This window comes from Rhinatrema bivittatum, chromosome 1 (assembly GCF_901001135.1).
Source record: "Rhinatrema bivittatum chromosome 1, aRhiBiv1.1, whole genome shotgun sequence".
In the NCBI taxonomy this organism is placed as follows: Eukaryota; Metazoa; Chordata; class Amphibia; order Gymnophiona; family Rhinatrematidae; genus Rhinatrema; species Rhinatrema bivittatum.
Genome location: NC_042615.1, coordinates 511,224,573 through 511,247,478, shown reverse-complemented (window position 1 = coordinate 511,247,478; position 22,906 = coordinate 511,224,573). Strand labels below are relative to the sequence as shown.

At 45.2% G+C, this 22,906-nt stretch overlaps 1 protein-coding gene across 1 annotated transcript in view; it reads left to right on the top strand.

Moving 5' to 3' along the window:
- Positions 1 to 1,187: 1,187 nt before the first annotated feature.
- Positions 1,188 to 22,906, top strand: part of LOC115098444 (vomeronasal type-2 receptor 26-like) — a 98,882-nt gene continuing 77,163 nt past the window's right edge. Inside the window, exon 1 of the mRNA XM_029614954.1 lies at positions 1,188 to 1,680. Within this exon, the coding sequence (XP_029470814.1) occupies positions 1,188 to 1,680 (493 nt within the window). The remainder of the gene's footprint in view (positions 1,681 to 22,906) is intronic.

Sequence of the window (22,906 nt, the reverse complement as noted above, 5' to 3'; positions counted from 1 at the left end):
TTTAAAGTGGAGGTGGATGCCTCTGACTCCACAGTAGGGGCCGTGCTCAGCCAGTTCTCCCGGAAATTCTCCCCCACGGAGAGAAACTATGGTTTCAGGGATAAAGAGCTTCTTGCTATAAAGATGGCCTTTGAGGAGTGGTGGCAGTGGCTGGAGGGGCTCAACACCCAGTAACTGTATATACAGACCACAAAAACTTGGAGGACTTGTGCCGGGCTCAGCGGCTGAATCCTCGGCAGGCATGCTGGTCCCTGTTCTTCAGCCAATTCAACTTCTCTCTCCAATATTGCCCAGCTTCGAAGAACATCAGAGCTGTCGTTCTCTCCCACACATCTGAGACTGAGGATACCCCGGTCATACCCCAATATATTTTGGATTCAGCTAAGGTCCATCTTGCTGCTACCAACATAGTCCCTTCAGGCAAGACAGTGGTGCCACTCCGTCTCTGATAGAAAGTCCTATCCTGGGCCCATGACTCTTTGACCGCCAGTCATCCTGGCAGGGCCCGCACATTGGAACTGTTGACTCGCTACTATTGGTGGCCTCACATCAATTGAGACATCCAGGCCTATGTCAGCTCTTGCCCCACTTGTGCCCGACAGAAGCCGTTTGCTCATGGGGCCTTTTGCAGCTGCTCCCCATTCCTGAAGAGCCATGGACCCACATTTCCACGGACTTCGTGGTGGACCTATCAGTATCTGAAGGGAAGCAAGTTATTTGGGTAACCATTGAAAGATTCTCGAAAATTGCCCACTTTGTGGCTCTTCCGAAACTTCCTTTGGCACCTGAACTTGCCCACTTATTCGCCCAACATGTTTTTCGTCTACACGGTCTAACCAGACATATAGCCTCGGACCATGGATCACAGTTTACCGCCAAGTACTGGTGTGCTCTCTGTAAAAACTTCAGAGTTAAACTGGATTTTATGTCTGCTTTTCACCTGCAAGGGAACGGTCTTGCAGAGTGGACCAACTGCACTTTAAAAGGCTATCTCCACTCCTTCGTGGGACACCGACAAGATGACTGGGCACCCCTTCTGCCTTGGGCAGAGTTCTCGTATAACCATCACATCCACTCTGCGACTGGAGCATCTCCGTTTCAGATTGTCTCTGGGAAGCAACCCATGCCACCATTGCCTTTACCGTTGGCCATGGCTTCACTGGCAGCTCAACTCACGGCTCAACAACATGCACTCTGGAACACCACAGACTCATCTGCAGGAAGCGGCTGAGTCCACCAAGAAGGGTGCAGACAAACACCGTCGGCAGGCTCCACTCTTTAAACCTGGAGATCGAGTGAGGGTGAACACTCGTCACATCCGCTTGAGGGTGCCCTCTATGCGCTTTGCACCCAAGTACATCGGGCCCTTTACCGTGACTGAGTGCCTAGGTCCAGTCTCATATCATCTGCGTTTGCCATCAAGCGTAAAAATCCACAATGCCTTCCATGTTTCATCTTTGAAACCTCTAGTCCTGTCAGCATTTCATCGGAAGCCTCCTGAACCCCTGGATGTGGTAGCTGATGAGGACCCTACCTATCAAGTCCAAGACATACTAGACGTCAGGTACATCCTCAGACGTTGGGAGTACTTAATCTTCTTGCAGGGCTTTGGCCCAGAGGAAAACATCTGGGAATCTGCCTCCAACATCTTGGACAAATCCTTCCTCCACCAGTTCCATCGTGAGCACCCTAACAAGCCTGGTCTTTCTCGGAGGGGGGCATAAGGTACTGTTGGGAATCCCAGCTGCGGACCACCGCAGCCGGGTCCTCCTACCTTAACCAGCAGATGCTGGCCTCTGCCTTCCTCTGCAGTCCTGCTGGGCAGGCAACACCGGGCCTCTGCTGCGGCGTTCTCCCCATGAGGGAGTTCTGCTGCGGCGTTCTCCCCATGAGGGAAACGCCACCGACTGCTTCAAGGGCTCCTCCCCCTTAGGCGTGCTCATGCAGCCTATCTGGGGATATAAAGGGGCCGTGGTGGGAAATCTCAGCCCAGCCCCCAATGCTGACATCACCGGTTGAGGCTATTTAAGCCCACTTCATGCTTCTCTTCCTTACCTTGGCAATAGGTCAGCTAGAGAGAGTAACTAGTTGCTTGTTCCTGTGTTCCAGTCTCTGTTCCTGTGTTCCTGCTTATTCCTGCCTCTGTTCCTATGTTCCAGCTCGTTCCAGTGCTTTTCCTGAGTTCCTGTGTTCCTGCTCCTGTGGTTCCGCTCCACCTCCAGTTCCTGTCTTCGGTTGTCTCCTCGGCTCTCACTTCGGCTTGGTATCCTGATTCTCTTGTCTTCTGCCCGTCCTGACCTCTGGCGTGTTCTCTGGTTCCTGCTTGCCTTCTGCCTGTCCCAACTTCTGGCCTGGTTTACCATGTTGCACCGATGCTGCCCGCTTCGACTCCTGGACCGTCTCCGTTCTTCTGGATCTTGAAAGACAATCTCTGCCAGCCTTGACTCGGACCGACTACTGGACTCTCTTTGCCAGGAGACCTTCGCCTAAGTCCTGCCAGCCCCAGCACCCAAGGGCTCAACCTGCATGGAATGGCGGCTGGTAAAGGTGAAGCTCCAGTCTAGTCTCCTGGTCCTGCACCACCTCCCAGCTATGAGAGCCACTAGAGGGCCTTCCCTCGGTGGATCCATCTGCTCTCAAGCTGGCTCAAGGGTTTACAGTTCCAATAACTACACTCCAATCTATTGTGTGTCTGCTTCTGCCTGCATAGACCTGGTCCGTTTTCCATGAGCTGGGCAGTACGAACTGCACAGCAGATCAAAAGCTCACCAATCATGAACGAGACAATTGCTTTAGGATTAATAACACCCCAATTCCTCCACAAGGCCAGCAAGTTGGTGCAGCTAGGTACTGTTCAGCTGGTATATATTTTACAGTGTAGATAGGAATAACAGGCAGACTGAATGGACCAAAGAGTCTTATTCTGCTGTCATTTAATATATTACCATGTTACCATGTAACAATGAAAATACTCCTTAAGTTAAAATCAAAAAGAATATATGAATCTAATGAGAAAGTGATATCCAGATAAAAATTACACAAAAGTCAATATTCTTTTTTTTAGATTTTGCTATGTTTTTTTGTCCAGGGTTGCTTGCAACATTTTCCTGAAAGTTGCTTTTTAATTCCTGGAGACTCTCGGAAAATTCTGGAGGGTTAGCAACTCTATTGGGTCCATAACTGAAAGTCCCACAACGTTATCTCCCCTAATAATAGTGTTTGAAATACTTCAATTTGCAAAGCCCATCATTAAAATAATTCTATTCTGTAGCTGGTGATTATCCCATCAGCAGTATACCTCTCACAGGACATAAATAATTATACAGCCTGTGCCACATTTTACCAAATTTAGACCTTGAAATCCACCTCCTCTCCCAGGGGATCCCTCAAAAATCACAGGTTAGGATCTATAAAAAGGCTGCTTTACAGGAGAGATACAGATTGCAAGAAGACATGTCCTCTTTAGCTTCTATGGAGAATCTAGACTGTGATGTCCAACAAATTAGGACAGAGGCAATCAGTGCATCTAGTGACCACTTCCAGTTTACTCTTCACTTCCTGACTTTGTCTAAACCCTCCGGCCTGGTTGGATCATCAACATACAGTAGTAGAACAGCTAGACCTCAGATAATCTTTTTCATCTTAATGCTGCTCCTTCAGTGGTGTCATCTCCTCCCCATCCAAAACAGCTGTTCCCTTCCCAGTCCAGATCTCCAGGATTACTCCAAGAAAGGGGATATTGTTTTTGGAGTGTCGGTTCCAGTGCACTTAGAGACATCGGCTCCTGCTTACAGCTTCACTGAATCTCCTGCTCCCAGAACCTGTCACAAGTAAGAATATTTGTTTTACTTCCTCCATGATAAGTGTTGTAAAATTTACTACCCTAGAAAAATATGTCCTACATAATTCAGCAAACAGCTAGATGAAATAGTTAAGATCTTAACTTTTCTCTTATTTTCATTCTGCATTTTAATTTTAAGGAGATATTAAGTAAATGTATAAAATTCTAACTCTGATGTGTTGTAAATCTGCTACTGTGCCCATTAGTTTCATGGAGTGCACCCTAGTCCTTGTACTATCTGAAAATGTAAATAACAGTTCCCTATTTATCTATTCCACCCCACTCATAATTTTATAAACCTCTCTCAAGTCGCCTCTCAGTCATCTTTTCTCCCAGCTGCAGAGCCCTAACCTGTTTATCCTCTCTTTATAAGAGAGCTATTCCATCCCCTTTATCATTTTTTCTGCAGTTCTTTATTCTTTTTCTAGATCCACTCTACCTTTTTGAGTTGGTGTGACCTGAACTGACAGACGTATTATGTTATTCACAGTTCTGTTTTCCTTTCCTTTACAAATAATCCCCAACATTTTATTTGCTTTTTTAGCCTCCACCAAGCACTGAGCTGAGGATTTCAATATATTATCCATAATGACACCAAAATCATTTTCCTGGGTGGTGTCTCCTTTAGCCAAGGTCTGAGGTAGTACAGAATACCTGTTCCTAAGGGAGGAGTAGCTACAATAGAAGAATTATTGTAAATTTGTGCAGGTTGGCTCATCTGGAAAGAGATAAGGCAAGAGTCCCAGATACCTCCCTAATGCCAATTCCTGGATCTCTCCATACAGATTCTCTGAACAGTAATATTTCTCTCTTCCTTTAAAAGATCCAAACACACTGGTGCTGACCTTGTACAATACTTTCTTCTCTACATCCTTTTTCTTTTGTCAGTACTAAATTCTGATTATACTAGGGGGCTGCAAGGGAGAGCTAACACAAATAAGTTTTTAGTGAACGTAAGCACAAAGCTGCATGCTTTAACTGTGAATAAATCATAACTGTTTCTATCTCATATGAAGCTAAATTAACCCTTTGTGTCATACTGAAATGCTTCCACAAAGCTGTCCCTTTACCCTCTAATGCACCAATAGACAGACATGTTAGGAAGCAAACAGAATGTTAGGAATTATTAGGAAGGAAATGGTTAATTAAACAGAAAATGTCATAATGCCTCTGTATCGCTCCATGGTGAGACCACACCTTCAATAATGTGTACAATTATGGTTGCCACATCTCAAAAAAGATATAGTTGCAATGGAGAAGGTACAGAGGAGAGCAACCAAAATGATAAAGGGGATGGAACAGCTCCCCTATGAGGAAAGGCTGAAGAGGTTAGGGCTGTTCAGCTTGGGAAAGAGATGGCTAAGGGGGGATATGATCGAGGTCTTTAAGATCAAGAGAGGTCTTGAATGAGTAGATGTGAATCGGTCATTTACACTTTCAGATAATAGAAGGACTAGGGGGCATTCCATGAAGTTAGCAAGTAGCACATTTAAGACTAATCAGAGAAAATTCTTTTTCACTCAATGCACAATTAAGCTCTGGAATTTATTGCCAGAGGATGTGGTTAGTGCAGTTAGTGTAGCTGGGTTCAAAAAAGGTTTGGATAAGTTCTTGGAGGAGAAGTCCATTAATTGCTATTAATCAAGTTTACTTAGGGAATAGCCACTGTTATTAATTGCATCAGTAGCATGGGATCTTCTTAGTGTTTGGGTTCTTGCCATGTTCTTGTGGCCTGGGTTGGCCCCTGTTGGAAACAGGATGCTGGGCTTGATGGTCCCTTGGTCTGACCCAGCATGGCAATTTCTTATGTTCCTATTAAGGGGAATGGAGGCAAATACATAAAGTCAGGGTATTTTTAGTATTTATTTACTTGTTTATTTAAAATCTTTTTTTATACCATCATTAAGTGGTATACCATCACAACTGTTTACATAGAGGCACATATATACATTTATAAAAGATGTATAATTTAAAACTATCTCTAGAAGGTGCCATTTGAAGTCCGGTAACATAGTTTCTTAATAAAAACTATTTTGCAAAAAGTTAAAGATCTTGTCCTTTTTCTACATATCTCAGTTTCAATTGTAAATCTAACTCTATTGGAATGTATGTTTTGCTTAATAAAAAAACTCGCTTATTGAGCTGAAAAAGGTGCTGCATTCCTGTGTTCTGCAGCCAGATTTCATATACCACTATTTACCGTTCTCTTTGTAAAATGCTTGCTTGAAAATCCAGGTTTTTAAACTCTTTTTGAATAGTTTAAAATCTCTCTGTAGTCTAATTTCTAAGGGCATGGTGTTCCACAGTATTGGTCCAGCTAAGGATAGAGCCCGTTCCCTAACTTGGGTCAGTCTGGCTGTTTTAACCAAAGGGATGGGTAGGAGTGCTTTGTTAGCTGATCTGAGGTTTCTATGTGGGACATGAACACGTAGTGCTGTGTTCAGCCATTCTGCTTTTTCGTCGTGTATTAATTTATGTATTGTGCAAAGTGTCTTGTATTGAACTCTGTATTCGATGGGTAGCCAGTGTTGTTCTGCTAGCGTTTCAGTAATGTGATCATTTTTTCATTTACCAGTAAGTAATTCTTGCGGCAGAATTTTGTAGTATTTGGAGTGGTCTTAATGTTGAGTATGGTAATCCCAGGAGAAGGGCATTACAGTAGTCGGTGCTAGCAAATATTAGTGCTTGTAAGACTGTTCTGAAGTTTTTCAATGTTAGTAAAGGTTTTAACAATAACACCTGTGTGCTAAAGAAAGTGTGTAAAGTTCACATAATGTGAATGTGTTATGTTAAGGTGGTGAATTTACTCCTAAGGGAAATCCTATAGGGTTGAGCTAATGGAGCTGGGAAAGTTCCAGTGACTGAAGGTCATCTTTTGGTCAGAGGGTGTTACGCATACTTTTTGACAGTTTGGTACAGTCCCTATGGCTTGAGTTCAGGAGAAGGTTATAAAAACCCTGACTACATTTTGTCTGTGACTTCTCCAGAGTGAACAGGCAAACAGGAGGATGTGGCTGTGATCCTCTCCAAGGTTTAAAGGGAGGGAGAAGCAGGAGTCATAAGAACATAAGAAATTGCCATACTGGGTCAGACCAAGGGTCTATCAAGCCCAGCATCCTGTTTCCAACAGTGGCCAATCCAGGCTACAAGTACCTGGCAAGAACCCCAAAACTAAGTCTATCCCATGCTACTGATGCTAATAATAGCAGTGGCTATTTTCTAAGTCAACTTGATTAATAGCAGGAAATGGACTTATCCAAATCTTTTTTAAACCCAGCTACACTAACTGCACAAACCACATCCCCTGGCAAAAAATTGCAGAGGTTAATTGTGCGTTGAGTGAAAAATAATCTTCTATGATTTGTTTTAAATGAGCTACATGCTAACTTTATGGAGTGCCCCTTAGTCCTTCTATTATCCAAAAGAGTAAATAACCGATTTACATCTACTCTTTCTAGACCTCTCATGATTTTATAGACCTCTCTCATATCCCCCCTCAGCCGTCTCTTCTCCAAGTTGAACAGCCTTAACCTCTTTAGTCTTTCCTCATAAGGGAGCTGTTCCATTCCCCTTGTCATTTTAGTTGCCCTTCTCTGTACCTTCTCTAGTCCAAATATATCTTTCTTGAGATACGGCGACCAGAATTGTACACAGTATTCAAGGTGCAGTCTCACTGTGGGGCAATACAGAGGCATTATGACATTTTCCATTTTATTCACCATTCCCTTCCTAATAATTCCCAACATTCTGTTTGCTTTTTTGACTGCTGCAGCACACTGAACCGACGATTTCAATGTGTTATCCACTATGACGCCTAGATCTCTTTCCTGGGTTGTAGCTCCTAATACGGAACCTAACATTTTAAAACTACAGCAAGGGTTATTTTTCTCTATATGCATCACCTTGCACTTATCCACATTAAATTTCATCTGCCATTTGGATGCCCAATTTTCTAGTCTCATAGGTCCTCCTGCAATTTATCACAATCTGCTTGTGATTTAATTACTCTGAATAATTTTGTATCATCTGCAAATTTGATTTGAGTCAGGCAGAGATACTCATCCAGTGACTCAGGAAGCCTGAAGTAAAAAAGAAGAGCTATGATTTTGTGTTGAATAAAGAGTATTTTAACTGCTGGGAACTTGCTTGGAATAGGAGGCAAACTATGCCAGCAGGAACTTGTGAAGGGATTTCTTCCTTGAGTTGAGCAGGACACTGTGAGTAACTAAGTTGGGGTATATGGAAGTAACAGAGCCTGGGTAGACTGAAGAGGAAGGATTGTAAAAGGGATATGACGTTCTAAAATTGATGCAACAATCCTTTAAAAAGTATTGGACTGTGGTTTACCCTACTGTTTTTGTATTTGTGATTGATTGAAGAACTCTCTACAATAAACATTTTTTTCTAGTTTGGAGCACAATTGTTCAGTGTGAACAATGGACTTATTTGGTAGGAAGGCATGCTTGTGTGTCCTTGGCCCACTTTAGCCCTGTAGATTGTCCTGTCCCCATCCCACACCTAAGAGAGATTTTGTTTTTCCTCCCTCTAGGTGGGTTCATCCCATGCCCCCCAGAGCTGAGAAGGCAACCCCAGTGGACCAGGGGTTACATTGGGGTTTCAGATGGGAAGGGCTCAAACTGTAGCCAATGTCCAACTTATTCCTTATTGTTACTTTCTACAGGAACTCTCCGACCATTTTAACATATTTTCCCCACGTCCACAAGGCCAATTTCACCAGACACAAAGGAAATGGAACCAGTTTCTCAAAATTAGCCCTCTACAGGGCTATGCAGCTTGGGTCTCCAACTTTGTTGTGACCATGCTGTTCATGCCTGCCTTATAGAAGCCTCATTCTCTTGTACTACTTAGATTTGGGCTTCTCAAACGTATCCTGGGGACCCCACAGCCAGTCAGATTTTCAGGATGTCCACAATGAATATGCATGAGATAAATTTGCATCTACTGACTCTCACAGGACAAGGTTTTGAAGCCCTGACTTAGTTACAGCCTCCTAATCCAAGATAACTAAGCAGTATCCTATTACTTCCTTTACACCCCTTGCCACAAACCCTCCTCTTAAATCTAACCAACACTTAGCCCACAAACTCACAAAATTTATCCACCTCCAGTTCACACTGCCTTTCACACCATTTGCTTATTTAACCCAAACATCTTTCTCTTTTTGCAGAAACCAGCACCTAATCTGAGAAGGAGGAGGAGGACCAGGTCCCTCCTGCTGCTTCAGCTGCTGCACCAGCATCACCGCAACCTTCTGGCCTTCACCCAGTCCTGCCAGGGAAACCAGACCCAGGCCTCTTCTCCATCCCTTGGCTGTACCACAGCAGAAGTCACATGCCAGCCTGCAGCCATACTCCTTTTAGTTGTCCCCCCACCATAGGGCCACACCCCCTATTGCTCCAGATCCTGAGGGTGAAGATCCAGTTGGGGTCTCCCTTTGGAGGAGGAGGAAGGCCAGCATGCTGTGTCACAGGTTGGCACTGACACTGTGCTGCCACCTGCAGCTCCTGAGGCTGGCTCTGTACAAGGAGCACCTGCTTCTCTGCAATAGCTCAGCTCTTAGGAAACTGTGGGAATAGCTCTAGAGTGGCTGTGCCAAAATGTGTCTGACTTCAGGGGATTGGCTGCACTGCTGGAGCACATGGTTGCTATTCAGGAGTGGCTAACAACTGCTCTTGAACTGGTAGCCCTGCACCCATTACCTGAGCACCATATCCCCTGAGCCCAGCAGGAGTCCTCCTCTTGAGCTCGTTTTTTTTTGTAAATACCTTTCTCCCTAGTGCTTCTTTTTCTTCCCACAGTTACAAAACAATTGTTACAGATAGTTTTAAAATATGATATGTTCAATACATGATGATGTCAATATTCAAAACTACAAATAGACAACCCCAATATTGGAGGAACTTATTACTTAAATATTCCAAAAACAAAATAAAAAAATTTTTTTGCTCTGGGAAATTGTATCAGACAATTCATGTGCCTTATAGTCGTCTGGCTCTTGCCCGCATAGGGCTGCAACCAGTTTCGTGTATGTAGCACTCTCAATTACCTTATTTACTCTTTCCCATCCATTTCATTTATTTTCCAAACATTTTTTTCTTTAAAATGTATTCCACCTCTCACTCGTGTTACCCTAAATTTAAAATCACATCCAGCATTTCTCCTTAATATTATTTCACAATCAAATCATGTTCCCTTTTTTTTTTTTTTTTTTTTTTACTTTTCACTTTCACTCCTGTACTTGCTGTTTTCAGGAGTCATCTAATGTTATTTATCGCTGCTATATTTTAATTCAAATACTCCGGTGCCGTTTGCTGTAAATACTTGCTGTGTTTGTTTTTATGCTTTAATTGCAATGCTGTCTCCCACTGCTGCATATATGTTGTTCAAACTCCCAACATCGATGTTTCAGCAGTTATGTCTGCCTTCTTCAGGGGATCTCCTATTATGTAAGGCATAACAAAACTTACTCATTCTTGCAAAGCAACATTTTAACTACTTTTATCACACTTGTAAAAACCTGCGATATCTGGACCGCCATGAATGCTGCACACTCTTAACTCTCCCTGTGATATCTGGACCGCCATGAATGCTGCACACTCTTAACTCTCCCTGCGATATCTGGACCGCCATAAATGCTGCACACTCTTACCTCTCCCTGACAGCACACTGGTGGGACATGGCAGAGGCAGGGGCAGGCAGCAGCTCTATTAGTGAACAAGTATCAGGGTGGAGGTGGGCTTTACTGCACACCCACCTGACGGACCAGGCCCACATCGCAGCCAATATTCTAGCATGCATCAGACAGATGCTGGAGGGCTGGCAACTACACTAGTGAGACAGGAATACTTAGGCAGGGTTCTTTGTCACAGACAATGGTGCAAACATGGTTAAGGCAATAAACAACGGGCACTTTAAGAACATCCGATGTTTTGCACACACTCTGCACCTGGTAGTGAAGTCAGCTCTGGGGTTGGATTCCAATGACCAAGAGAATCAATACCTGCATAGGTTAATACAGAAGTGCAGGAACATAGCAGCACACTTCCACAGAAGTATCAAGGCGGGGCAGGTTCTCCGACAAAAGCAGACTGATTTGGAGATGCCTCACAAGTGTCTCATTCAAGACATTGGCACCTGGTAGAATTCCACCTTTATGATGCTGGAGAGGTTACTGGAGCTGCAGACACCCCTTCATGAACTTTCTGGTACAATGGACATAGGTGTGCAGAATCCTCTAGGGCATCATGATTGGTTAGTCATGAGTCAGCTGTTAAAAATCCTGCAGCCCTTCAAGGATGTCACGGAGGAGATGAGTTCCAGAAGTGCCGCCTTGGCTGACATCATCCCTATAGTTAATTTCCTGGATGAAAATTTGGAGGGCTTTAAATAGGAAGAAGGAATGACAGCTGAGGTGCTGCATTGTCTGGACTTTTTGCAGCATCAGATGCAAGAGAGATTAAGACCTTTAACAGAAGACCACACTTACATGCTCGCCACAGTCTGTGATCCCCGTGTGAAAGAAAACTCGCCCTACAGTCCAATTGTCTCTAATTTGTGAAGGACCTGCTGTTAGTAAAAGTCCGTGATCAGGAGCGCCATAGGCAGAGACAGATTAGGCATGAAGCAGAAGAGGAAACAGCGTTGGGCACTTCAGAGAGTTGTGCTAGCCCAAGCAGGAGCAGCACTCTGTCAGCGACAGCTACTACCTCCTCCTCCTCCACTTCAGTACACCAAAGGCATGTTGCCCATTAGGGATGTGAATCGTTTTTGAACGATTAAAATTATCGTCAGATAATTTTAAAATCGTCCTAAATCGTTAGAGTGCATGATACAATAAAAATGCCCCCAATTTATCATCAGGGGCATTTGTATTGTATCGTTAAATAGGGCACGGGAATTATTTGGGGGAGGGCGGGAAAACCGGCACACCAAAACAACCCCTAAACCCACCCCGACCCTTTAAAACCAATTCCTTACCCTCCCCCACCCTCCCGAACCCCCCCAAAATGTTAAATTACCTGGTGGTCCAGTGGGGGGGGGGGGGGGTCCCGGTGCGATCTCCCGCTCTCGGGCCATCGTCGCCATTTTGGTGGCCACTAATTAAAATGGAGCTGATGGCCCGATAAAAAAAACAAACCCACCCGACCCTTTAAATCAACCCCCCTTAGCCTCCCCCACCCTCCCGACCTTTTTTTCAGGGAGGCCCGCGCTGCTAAAAAAAAAAACCCACCCGACCCTTTAAATCGACCCCACCCCCCCCCCCAAAACCATAGGCTGATGAGTAAAGATGGCGCCGGCCATCCAATGCTCTTACCATGTGACAGAGGCCGGCCAAAGGCACGGATACCCTGTCACATGGTAAGGGCAAAGGGGCATCGGCGCCATTTTTTTTTTAGAACAGCTGATGCCTGGGAACGGGAAATCTCTCCCTGAGGCCCCTCTGGATCTCTCTCCGAGGCCCCCCCGAGGCCCCCCTGGACCACCAGGTAATTTTTAAAAGTTTTAGGGGGGTCGGGAGAGTGGGGTCGATTTAAAGGGTCGGGTGGGTTTTTTTTTTTTAGCGGCGCGGGCCTCCCTAAAAAAAAAATTAGCAATGTGAATTGGAATCGGAAACGATTCCAATTCACATATCTTAACGATCAGATTTCCCCCCCCCCCCCAGCCGAATCTGATCGTTAAGACGATCTGGCACACGATTCACATCTTTATTGCCCATAAAGAATCAACTGTTCTGCTACGGGCTAGAGGAAAGCAGCTGGCAGGAGTGACTCTCAGCCCACCCAAGCAAAGGAGACACCAGCACAACTGTTAGTGACATGGTATCTCTCAGAGCCCACACAGGACATGCAGACAGATCCGCTGGCATATTGGGCACACAAGTCTACTGTCTGGCCACACCTAGCCAAAGTTGCTCAGTGATATCTGTCATGTCCACCAACCAGTGTGCCCAGTGAACGTGTATTTTCAATGACAGGGGATACCATGAGTCCTCACCGCTCAAGGCTGGCACCAGAGTTGATGGAAATGCTAGTGTTTTTGAAAATAAGCCTGCCTTTGCTTGGGTTTCCAAATTTTCCCTGTGAATGGCAAGATGAATACAAGCAATTGAAAGCCTTGCAGCAGCTCCAACTCCCTCCTATGCTCCAGATAATATCAGCACATGTACCTGACATGAAACGCTGTGTCTGTCCGTCCACTATCTAGGCCATACATCCCTACAAGGGCCTGACCTTAAATGCTGTGCCTGTCATTCCACTGTCCAGGCCGTACATCCCTACAAAGGCCTGACCTGAAACGCTGTGCCTGTCCGTTCACTGTCCAGGCACTATGTCCCTACAAGGGCCTGACCTCAAACGCTGTGCCTGTCTGAGTTTAGTTCTAGTATTTCTAATTTCAGTTTCATGTATTTGTGTACTACTTCTTTCCAGAATTTTCTTTTCCTGTTTTGCAACATTTGGAATATAAGAACATAAAAAGCTGACTTCAGATGTTTGGAGCTTGCATATTTCATATGCCTACTAGATTTCATGACCTTCATATTATGGGCCATGTTCCTGAAATCTTTCTTAGCTGCCAATAGTAATGTTTCTAGTACTGTAGAAAACTGGAGGGAGTTGCACTCTAGTAAATCCTCTGTATTCCCATAGTTTACAGAGGCATTGTGTAAACTACAAAGACAACATATGTTGATATTGTAGATTTGGACTTCAGTAGCGGTTTTCTTATTTCTGAGAGCTCTTCATGTTACTTTGTCATCAGCTGAAGTACAGTATATGTACAGTTAATTGCTTCTGGGTATTCATAAATAATCTCCAGCTCATTTCTTGCCTCACAAATTGCAGTCTCTATTGCTCTAAAAGCATCCTCTGTTGAATTACAAGGGCTTGACCTCCAACGCTGTGCCTGTCCGTCCAGACCTTATGTCCTAAAAGGGCTTGTCCTCTATCCTTGAATGCTGTGCCTGTCCATCCAGGCCTTATGTCCCTACGAGGGCTTGACCTCAAATCTTGTGCCTGTCCATCCAGGCCTTAAGTCCCTAAAAGAGCTTGACCTCTAATGCTGTGCCTGACCATCCAGGCCTTAAGTCCCTACAAGTGCTTGACCTCGAATGTTGTGCCTGTCCGTCCACATTTGGAATGAAAGAACATAAAAAGCTGACTTAAGATTTTAATAGCTTCTGGGTATTCACAATAATCTCCAGCTCATTTCTTGCTTCACAAATGGCAGTCTCTATTGCTCTAAAAACATCTTTTGTTGAATTACGACAGCTTGACCTCTAACACTGTGCCTGTCCATCCAGGCTTTATGTCCCTAAAATTGCTTGACCTCAAATGCTGTGAATGTCTGTGCAGGCCTTATGTCACTACAAGGGCTTGACCTCGAATGCTGTGCCTGTCCATCGAGGCTTTCTGTCCCTATGAGGGCTTGATCTGTATCCTTGAATGCTGTGCTTGTCCATCCACATTTTAAATGTAAGAAAATAAAAAGCTGACTTCAGATGTTAATAGCTTGAAGGTTCTGGGTATTCACAAATAATCTCCAGCTCATGTGTTGATTCATAAATGGCAGTCTTTATTGCTCTAAATGTATCCTCTGTTGAATTACAAGGGCTTGACCTCTAACACTGTGCCTGTCTGTTCAGGCCTTATGTTCCGAAAAGGGCTTGACCTCTAATGCTGTGCCTGTCCATGCTGGCACTATGTTCCTATAAGGGTTTGACCTCGAATGCTGTGACTGTCTGTCCAAGCCTTATGTCCCTATGAGGGCTTGATCTCTATCCTTGAATGCTGTGCCTGCCTGTCTGTCCAGGCTTTACATCCCTATGAGGGCTTGACCTCTATCCTCGAATGCTGTGCCTGTCCGTCCAGGCCTTACATCCCTACAAGGGCTTGACCTCTAACGCTGTGCCTGTCCGTCTACATTTTGTATGTAAGAACAGAAAAAGCTGACTTAAGATGTTTGGAGCTTGCATATTTCATATGCTAAATAGTTTTCATGACCTTTAGAATATGGGCCATGTTCCCGAAATCTTTCTTAGGGGACAATAGTAATGTTTCTAGTACTATAGAAAACTGATGTCCTGACGAGGGCTTGACCTCTATCCTCAAATGCTGTGCATGCCTGTCCATCCAGGATTTACGTCCCTAGAAGGGCTTGACCTCTATCCTCGAATGCTGTGCCTGCCTGTCCGTCCAGGCTTTATGTCCCTACGAGGGCTTGACCTCTATCCTCAAATAATGTGCCTGCCTGTCTGTCCAGGCTTTATGTTTCTACGAGGGCTTGACCTCTATCCTCGAATGCTGTGCCTGTCCGTCCAGGCCTTACATCCCTACAAGGGCTTGACCTCTAACGCTGTGCCTGTCCGTCTACATTTTGAATGTAAGAACATAAAAAGCTGACTTAAGATGTTTGGAGCTTGCATATTTCATATGCTAAATGACCTTATAATATGGGCCATGTTCCCGAAATCTTTCTTAGGGGACAATAGTAATGTTTCTAGTACTATAGAAAACTGATGTCCTGACGAGGGCTTGACCTCTATCCTCAAATGCTGTGCGTGCCTGTCCATCCAGGATTTACGTCCCTAGAAGGGCTTGACCTCTATCCTCGAATGCTGTGCCTGCCTGTCCGTCCAGGCTTTATGTCCCTACGAGGGCTTGACATCTTTCCTCGAATGCTGTGCCTGCCTGTCCACCCAGGCTTTACATCTCTACAAGGGTTTGACCTTGAATGCTGTGCCTGTCCATCCAGGCCTTATGTCCCTATGAGGGCTTGACCTCTATCCTCGAATGCTGTGCTTGCTTGTCTGTCCAGTCTTTACGTTCCTACAAGGGCTTGATCTCTATCCTTGAATGCTGTGGCTGTCCGTCCAGGCCTTATGTCACTACGAGGGCTTGACCTCTATCCTCGAATGCTGTGCCTGCCAGTCCGTCCAGGCTTTACGTCTCTACAAGGGCTTGACCTCTATCCTCAAATGCTGTGCCTGCCTGTCCATCCAGGCTTTACGTCCCTATGAGGGCTTGACCTCTATCCTCGAATGCTGTGCCTGCCTGTACAGCCCAGCTCTATGTCCCAATGAGGGCTTGACCTCTATCCTTGAATGCTGTTCCTGTCCATCCAGGCCTTACGTCCCTACAAGGGCTTGGCCTCTAACGCTGTGCCTGTCCATCCACATTTGGAATGTAAGAACATAAAAAGCTGACTTAAGATGTTTGGAGCTTGCATATTTCATATGCTCAATAGTTTTCCTGGCCTTCATAATATGGACCATGTTCCCTAAATCTTTCTTAGGTGCCAACAGTAATGTTTCTAGTACTATAGAAAACTGGTGGTAGTTGCACTCTAGTTCATCCTCTGTCTTCCCATAGTTTACAGAGGCACTGTGTAAACTATAAAGTCAACAAAGGTTGATATCTACAAATCTCTTTCCATAATATACAAAACCATCCATCAACACACCCCACTCGACTTACAAGTCCCATTCCAAATTTATAACTCCTCCAGACCAACAAGAGACACACTCAGAGGATCTCTTCAAGTGCCCCCAGCCAAAACTACCAAACACATTACCTTGAGAGATCGGGCCTTTTCAACAGCCGGCCCCCTTCTATGGAACTCCATCCCACCGGACCTTAGACAGGAGCCCAGCCTCCCAACCTTCAGGAAGAGACTTAAGACCTGGCTGTTTAAAAAAGCTTTCCCGGACACCGATTAATTCTATTCAGCCAGATTCTACCACTTCCACATGTAAAAATGTTATTACTAATGTAAATACCTATACCTAATGTTATTCTCTTTCTTTTCTTCTCTCCTCCCAGTTCTATTACCTTGTTATTTGTAACTGCTTCCTTCTACACAAATAGGTTATTGAATTGTTTACTGTACACCCCTGTTATATGTAAACCGGCATGATGTGTTTGCAACATGAATGCCGGTATATAAAAATTTTAAATAAATAAATAAAATAAATATTGTAGATTTGGGCAGGACATGACAGCGCTTCTTTTGTTACTAACGGCTGAACCCTCGTTGCAAAGGGAACCCTCAGTCTCTGGCAATTCAAAATACTAATCCTTCACAGCATGGATTCTTAATTAAAACAAACACGCTTTGAAGGCTCGTGCTCCACTCTAGGGGCCAACCCATTCTGGGGAGCCCTTTCCTGCTCAAAGGAAAGGGCACTCTCCCCAGGGTAGCCATCCAGCCTATCTCTTAGTACCTGTTGACCCATGTTGAACTGCTGTTCACATGGCACCCTGCTCCACATCGCCATGCTTTGAAGGCTCATGCTCCACTCTAGGGGCCAACCCATTCCGGGGAACCCTCCTCCACCTCAGCCTTGAAAATTCTCATTTGTATATCTGCTAACTCCACCAGATTTTAAAAGACCAGTGAAAGCTCACTAGATGAGAATGGAAACACTCCACTCTAGGGGTGAACCCATTCCAGAGAGCCCTCTCCTGCACAAAGGAAAGGGAAATCTCCCAGGGGCCTGCCTATCTTGCCCCTATCAAAACCAAAGGGACCTGACTACCTCAGCTCTGCCAGCCTGTCTTGCCCCTATCAGCTTTCTGCCACTCTGCCTTGCTGCTATACATGAGATGACTCACTCATCTCCTTGTGGCATTCTTGCCACTATCATGGTTCCTCATGACAAAGTTCCTCATGAGAGGCTTCTAGGAAAAGTAAAAAGTCATGGGATAGGTGGTGATGTCCTTTCGTGGATTGCAAACTGGCTAAAAGACAGGAAACAGAGAGTAGGATTAAATGGACAATTTTCTCAGTGGAAGGGAGTCGACAGTGGAGTGCCTCAGGGATCTGTATTGGGACCCTTACTTTTCAATATATTTATAAATGATCTGGAAAGAAATACGACGAGTGAGATAATCAAATTTGCAGATGACACAAAATTGTTCAGAGTAGTTAAATCACAAGCAGATTGTGATAAATTGCAGGAAGACCTTGTGAGACTGGAAAATTGGGCATCCAAATGGCAGATGAAATTTAATGTGGATAAGTGCAAGGTGATGCATATAGGGAAAAATAACCCATGCTTTAATTACACAATGTTGGGTTCCATATTAGGTGCTACAACCCAAGAAAGAGATCTAGGTGTCATAGTGGATAACACATTGAAATCATCGGTTCAGTGTGCTGCGGCAGTCAAAAAAGCGAACAGAATGTTGGGAATTATTAGAAAGGGAATGGTGAATAAAACGGAAAATGTCATAATGCCTCTGTATCGCTCCATGGAGAGACCGCACCTTGGATACTGTGTACAATTCTGGTCGCCGCATCTCAAAAAAGATATAATTGCGATGGAGAAGGTACAGAGAAGGGCGACCAAAATGATAAGGGGAATGGAACAACTCCCCTATGAGGAAAGACTAAAGAGGTTAGGACTTTTCAGCTTGGAGAAGAGACGACTGAGGGGGGATATGATAGAAGTGTTTAAAATCATGAGAGGTCTAGAACGGGTGGATGTGAATCGGTTATTTACTCTTTCAGATAGTAGAAAGACTAGGGGGCACTCCATGAAGTTAGCATGGGGCACATTTAAAAATAATCTGAGAAAGTTCTTTTTTACTCAACGCACAATTAAACTCTGGAATTTGTTGCCAGAGGATGTGGTTAGTGCAGTTAGTATAGCTGTGTTTAAAAAAGGATTGGATAAGTTCTTGGAGGAAAAGTCCATTACCTGCTATTAGGTTCACCTAGAGAATAGCCACTGCCAATAGCAATGGTAACATGGAATAGACTTAGTTTTTGGGTACTTGCCAGTTTCTTGTGGCCTGGATTGGCCACTGTTGGAAGCAGGATGCTGGGCTTGATGGACCCTTGGTCTGACCCAGTATGGCATTTTCTTATGTTCTTATGTTCTTATGGTTCCTCAGTGTGTTGGTGCTAGTCTTTCTGCTTGCTATGTTCCCCCTTCATTGTGCTGTAGGATGTTGATGCCACTTGTCTTGCCGCTTTGCCTGTTGTGCTGCCTTCAAGGGTTCATGCATTTGTTATTGGTGCTCTCTTTTGAAGCTGTGGTGTGTTTTTGACACTCTCGCTGCCAGGGCCGGTGCAAGGGGATTTGGCGCCCTAGTCGAGCCTTCTCCCTTGCGCCCCCCCCCCGGTCTCGGCCCCGACCCTTACCTCATTCTCGATCACGCCCGCTGACTGGGGTTTTCTGGGTCGCAAGCAGGTTGGGCACTGCTTGTGGCCTGCCAAACTCCACTCCTCTTTGCCACCACTTGCGGCTCCATATGGCTCGCACCCAGTGGCGCACCAAGGGTCTCCGGTGCCCGGGGGCCAATGCATGTGTGCCTCTCCAGCATCCCCCCTTAATCCTTCTTGTACTAATGCTTAAGGTCACAGAAAATCAGTGGTGTCTCCAGACAGAAGAATTGGGGGGGGAGGGGGGGGGCGCCAAAATGACATTTCTTCATCTCACCCACCTCTATAGCATGGATCCTGCTTTAAAATTGGTTATTAAAAAAAAGTGTTAATAAAAAAGTCCAAAGGGTCCTCTGCGTTATTTTAAAAAGCTGGCCAGTTTCACACTATAAAATTATGTTGATAGCCTCAGTCAACTGATTCTATGTGGCTATGAGAGTGAAGTCAGGAATATATAGGAAGGAACAGAATGTCAATATAAATCCTGTACCTCCAGTTCTGTAACTCTGTGCATCCACTGAAATTCCCCCAAACAATGGAGCTTGGATGTTTCCCTTACAGCTCATCATACTGAAAGATATTTTCAAATTCTGGTGTCACTTCACAGTAACAGCAGCACAAACAGCTTCCACTGCCAGGCACATTGTGAACTAACACAAAACACCACAAAAAAGACACTCAAAATCTATACTGCAATCCCATCATAACATAACAGTAATAACACCAAGGACTCAAACAACAATAACCCTACCTGTGAATAAGCAAGGGTAAATATTACACTGGGTCCTAGAATACCAATACTCCACCTACTGAGGAAACAAAACAAACCCGATTGCTATAGATCCCTATGCTAGCAGAATCTCTCATCATGGTCACACACACAGAGCAGAGACAGACCCTCACCAAATACAGAATACAAAATAAAGGAGCACAAATTAGAAAAAACTGAAATGGAAACCCCAAGAAGCCAGACTCTGTGTATTAACAATGGAAAAACAGAACCACCATTCTTCATAAACAAATAAAATCAAGAAACATAAAGCATCAGTTATAATAGTAAAACCATACTAATAAAATAATATTTTAAAACTACTGATAAATAGAATTTCTATTAATTAAAATCATATACATTTTTTACAATTTCCTAAAACCAATAAAATATTTCAAAACAGCACATATATCAAATAACACACAATAATTAAAACTAATAAGGATTTTAAAAAGCCCCTGCTGTCCATACATGGGAGCTCTTGATTGAGGTTATCCTCTCTCTCTCACACATACTCACATGTCCATTCTCTCTCACACATACACTGTCACATACATACACATTCATGCTCTTATACCCAACCATAACCTCTCGCTCTCACAGACACTGACACACTCAGGCTCTAAGGCACTCTCTCCCCCTCCACACACCCCCCCCCCCCCCACAAACTCTTACTCCCCTGGATTTTCTCATACACACTCATGCTCTCACTGGCTCCCTCACATACACACAAACACACACTCCCAGGCAAGCTTCCAATCGTTCTCACACAAACACACACACACACACACAGGCAAGCTCCCAGTCATTCTCACACTGACCCCCAGGCGGGCTCCCATTCATTTTCACACCACTCCCTCCCCATCCCCCAGGCATGCACACATTCATTCTCACACCCAGACCCCCAGGCAGGCACCAATTTATTCTCACACACACACACGCATACAGCACAAACAGGCAGGCATCTATTCTCACACATACAAACCCCAGGAAGACACCCATTCATTCTCATACACAGACACACCCTCAGGCAGGCACCCATGCATTCACACACATACACCGCCAGGCAAACTCCCATTCATACACATGCACACACTAAAGGCAGAGACCCCCCTCTCTTTCTTTTGCCAGCAACCTCAGAGCCTCTCTCATTCCTCTGCTGCCACTGTCACTGTTGCTGTATGGCTATTGCGGAGGTGCTGATTGCTACTATTGGCACTGAAGCCCATTCTGCTGCCTCCTCTGTGCAGGCCTCATGGTACATTGTGAGATCCGCATAGAGAAAGTGCTACTCTTGCACATTCCCAAAAATTACATGTTCCAATCAGTAAAAAATAATTTATTTTTTTTTACATTTGCTGTCTGATCTTAGTTTTCTAATCAGTTGGTCACAGGCTTTTTTTTTTTTCCACCTTCCCTTTCTTATTTTTTTGCCAATTCCTTTTATAACATATTTCTTTTCTCTCCATCTGTCTTCTTCCCTCAAACACACAGTCAGGTTCTCATTCTCACATGCTTTCTCTCTCTCTCACACACACACATACACAGGCACTCACTCTCACATGCTCTCTCTCATACAATCATGTATACACCGTCTCTCTCTTGCACATGCTGTCTGACTCTGGCACACAGGCTCTCTCTCACTCCCACATGCTGTCTTGCTCAAGCACAGGCTCTCATTGTCACATGCTCTCTCTCATACAATCATTCATACACACAGTCTCTCACTGGCACATGCTGTCTGACTCTGGCACACAGGCTCTCTCTCACTCCCACATGCTGTCTTGCTCAAGCACAGGCTCTCACTGTCACATGCTGTCTCTCTCACACACACAGAGGCTCTCACATGCTGTCTCTGCAAACATTCAGGTCCTCACTCCCACACACAGTCTCTCAACTCATCTCATACACGCACACATACACACTGTACAAACCCTCAGTCTCTCTCTCACCTCTGGGCCTCCTCTTCACGGCCGCTGCAGGATGGGCTCTGCAGCGGCCCCGGACTTCTCGAGCCGCGCTGCTCCTCTTCTGTACGCGGCTGATGCTCCTCCTCTTTCCTGCCCGCGCGGCTCCGGCAACATTTTTCTTCCGGGGCCGCGCGGGCAGGAAGGAGGAGAAGCTCCTGCATTGGCTGATGATCCTCCTCCTTCCGGCCCGCGCGGCTCCGGCAACATTTTTCTTCCGGGGCCGCGCGGGCAGGAAGGAGGAGAAGCTCCTGCATTGGCTGATGCACCTCCTCCTTCCTGCCCGCGCGGCTCCGGCAACATTTTTCTTCCGGGGCCGCGCGGGCAGGAAGGAGGAGAAGCTCCTGCATTGGCTGATGATCCTCCTCCTTCCTGCCCGCGCGGCTCCGGCAACATTTTTCTTCCGGGGCCGCGCTGGCAGGAAGGAGCTGGAGCACCAGCATGTTTAGACGCGATTGTTTTCTTCCAGCCGTGGTGACTTGAGCTCCACCACGGCCCCGCCGATCTTCTTGCTGTGTGTATTCGGCACACAGCATAGCAGTAGTTCACCGCTCAGCCGCTATTGGGATGACGTCCACCGGCGGCCATTGGCCATCAGCGGCTCGGCGCCCCCTAATGCTCAGCGCCCTAGGCGATCGCCTAGTTCGCCTAGTGCTTCCGCCGGCCCTGCTCGCTGCTGTTTTGCACCTCTGTTAAAGCAGTCTTGCCACTCCTGGTACCCCTTTGCCCCTTTAAAGTGCCTTAGGCTATTCATGCCACTTTGGTGCCACTTTGCCACAGTCTAAGTACCTTGGAGCTCTTTTCTCGTTCTGATGATTGCTCCCCAGAAGTTTCATAAGAATTGATAAATAAACTCCAATTCTGCAGCCAAAAATAGGCTGCAAATGCATCCCCCATTGACTTTAATGGGAAATCAGAAAACGAATAAAACTAATGAACAAATTGGTTTTCCCCCCTATGAAACAAATAGAACGAATGTGGGTCCCGGCGAAACAAAAACCGAATCGCAACAAATTTTTTTCCTTCTGCAGATCCCTAAAATAAAGCATGCAAAAGAAAAACAACACATCCAAAATATAACTTTTGAGGTAATTTTCAAAGAGTTGCATGTGTAAAAATGAGCATATATATGTGTCAGTAGCC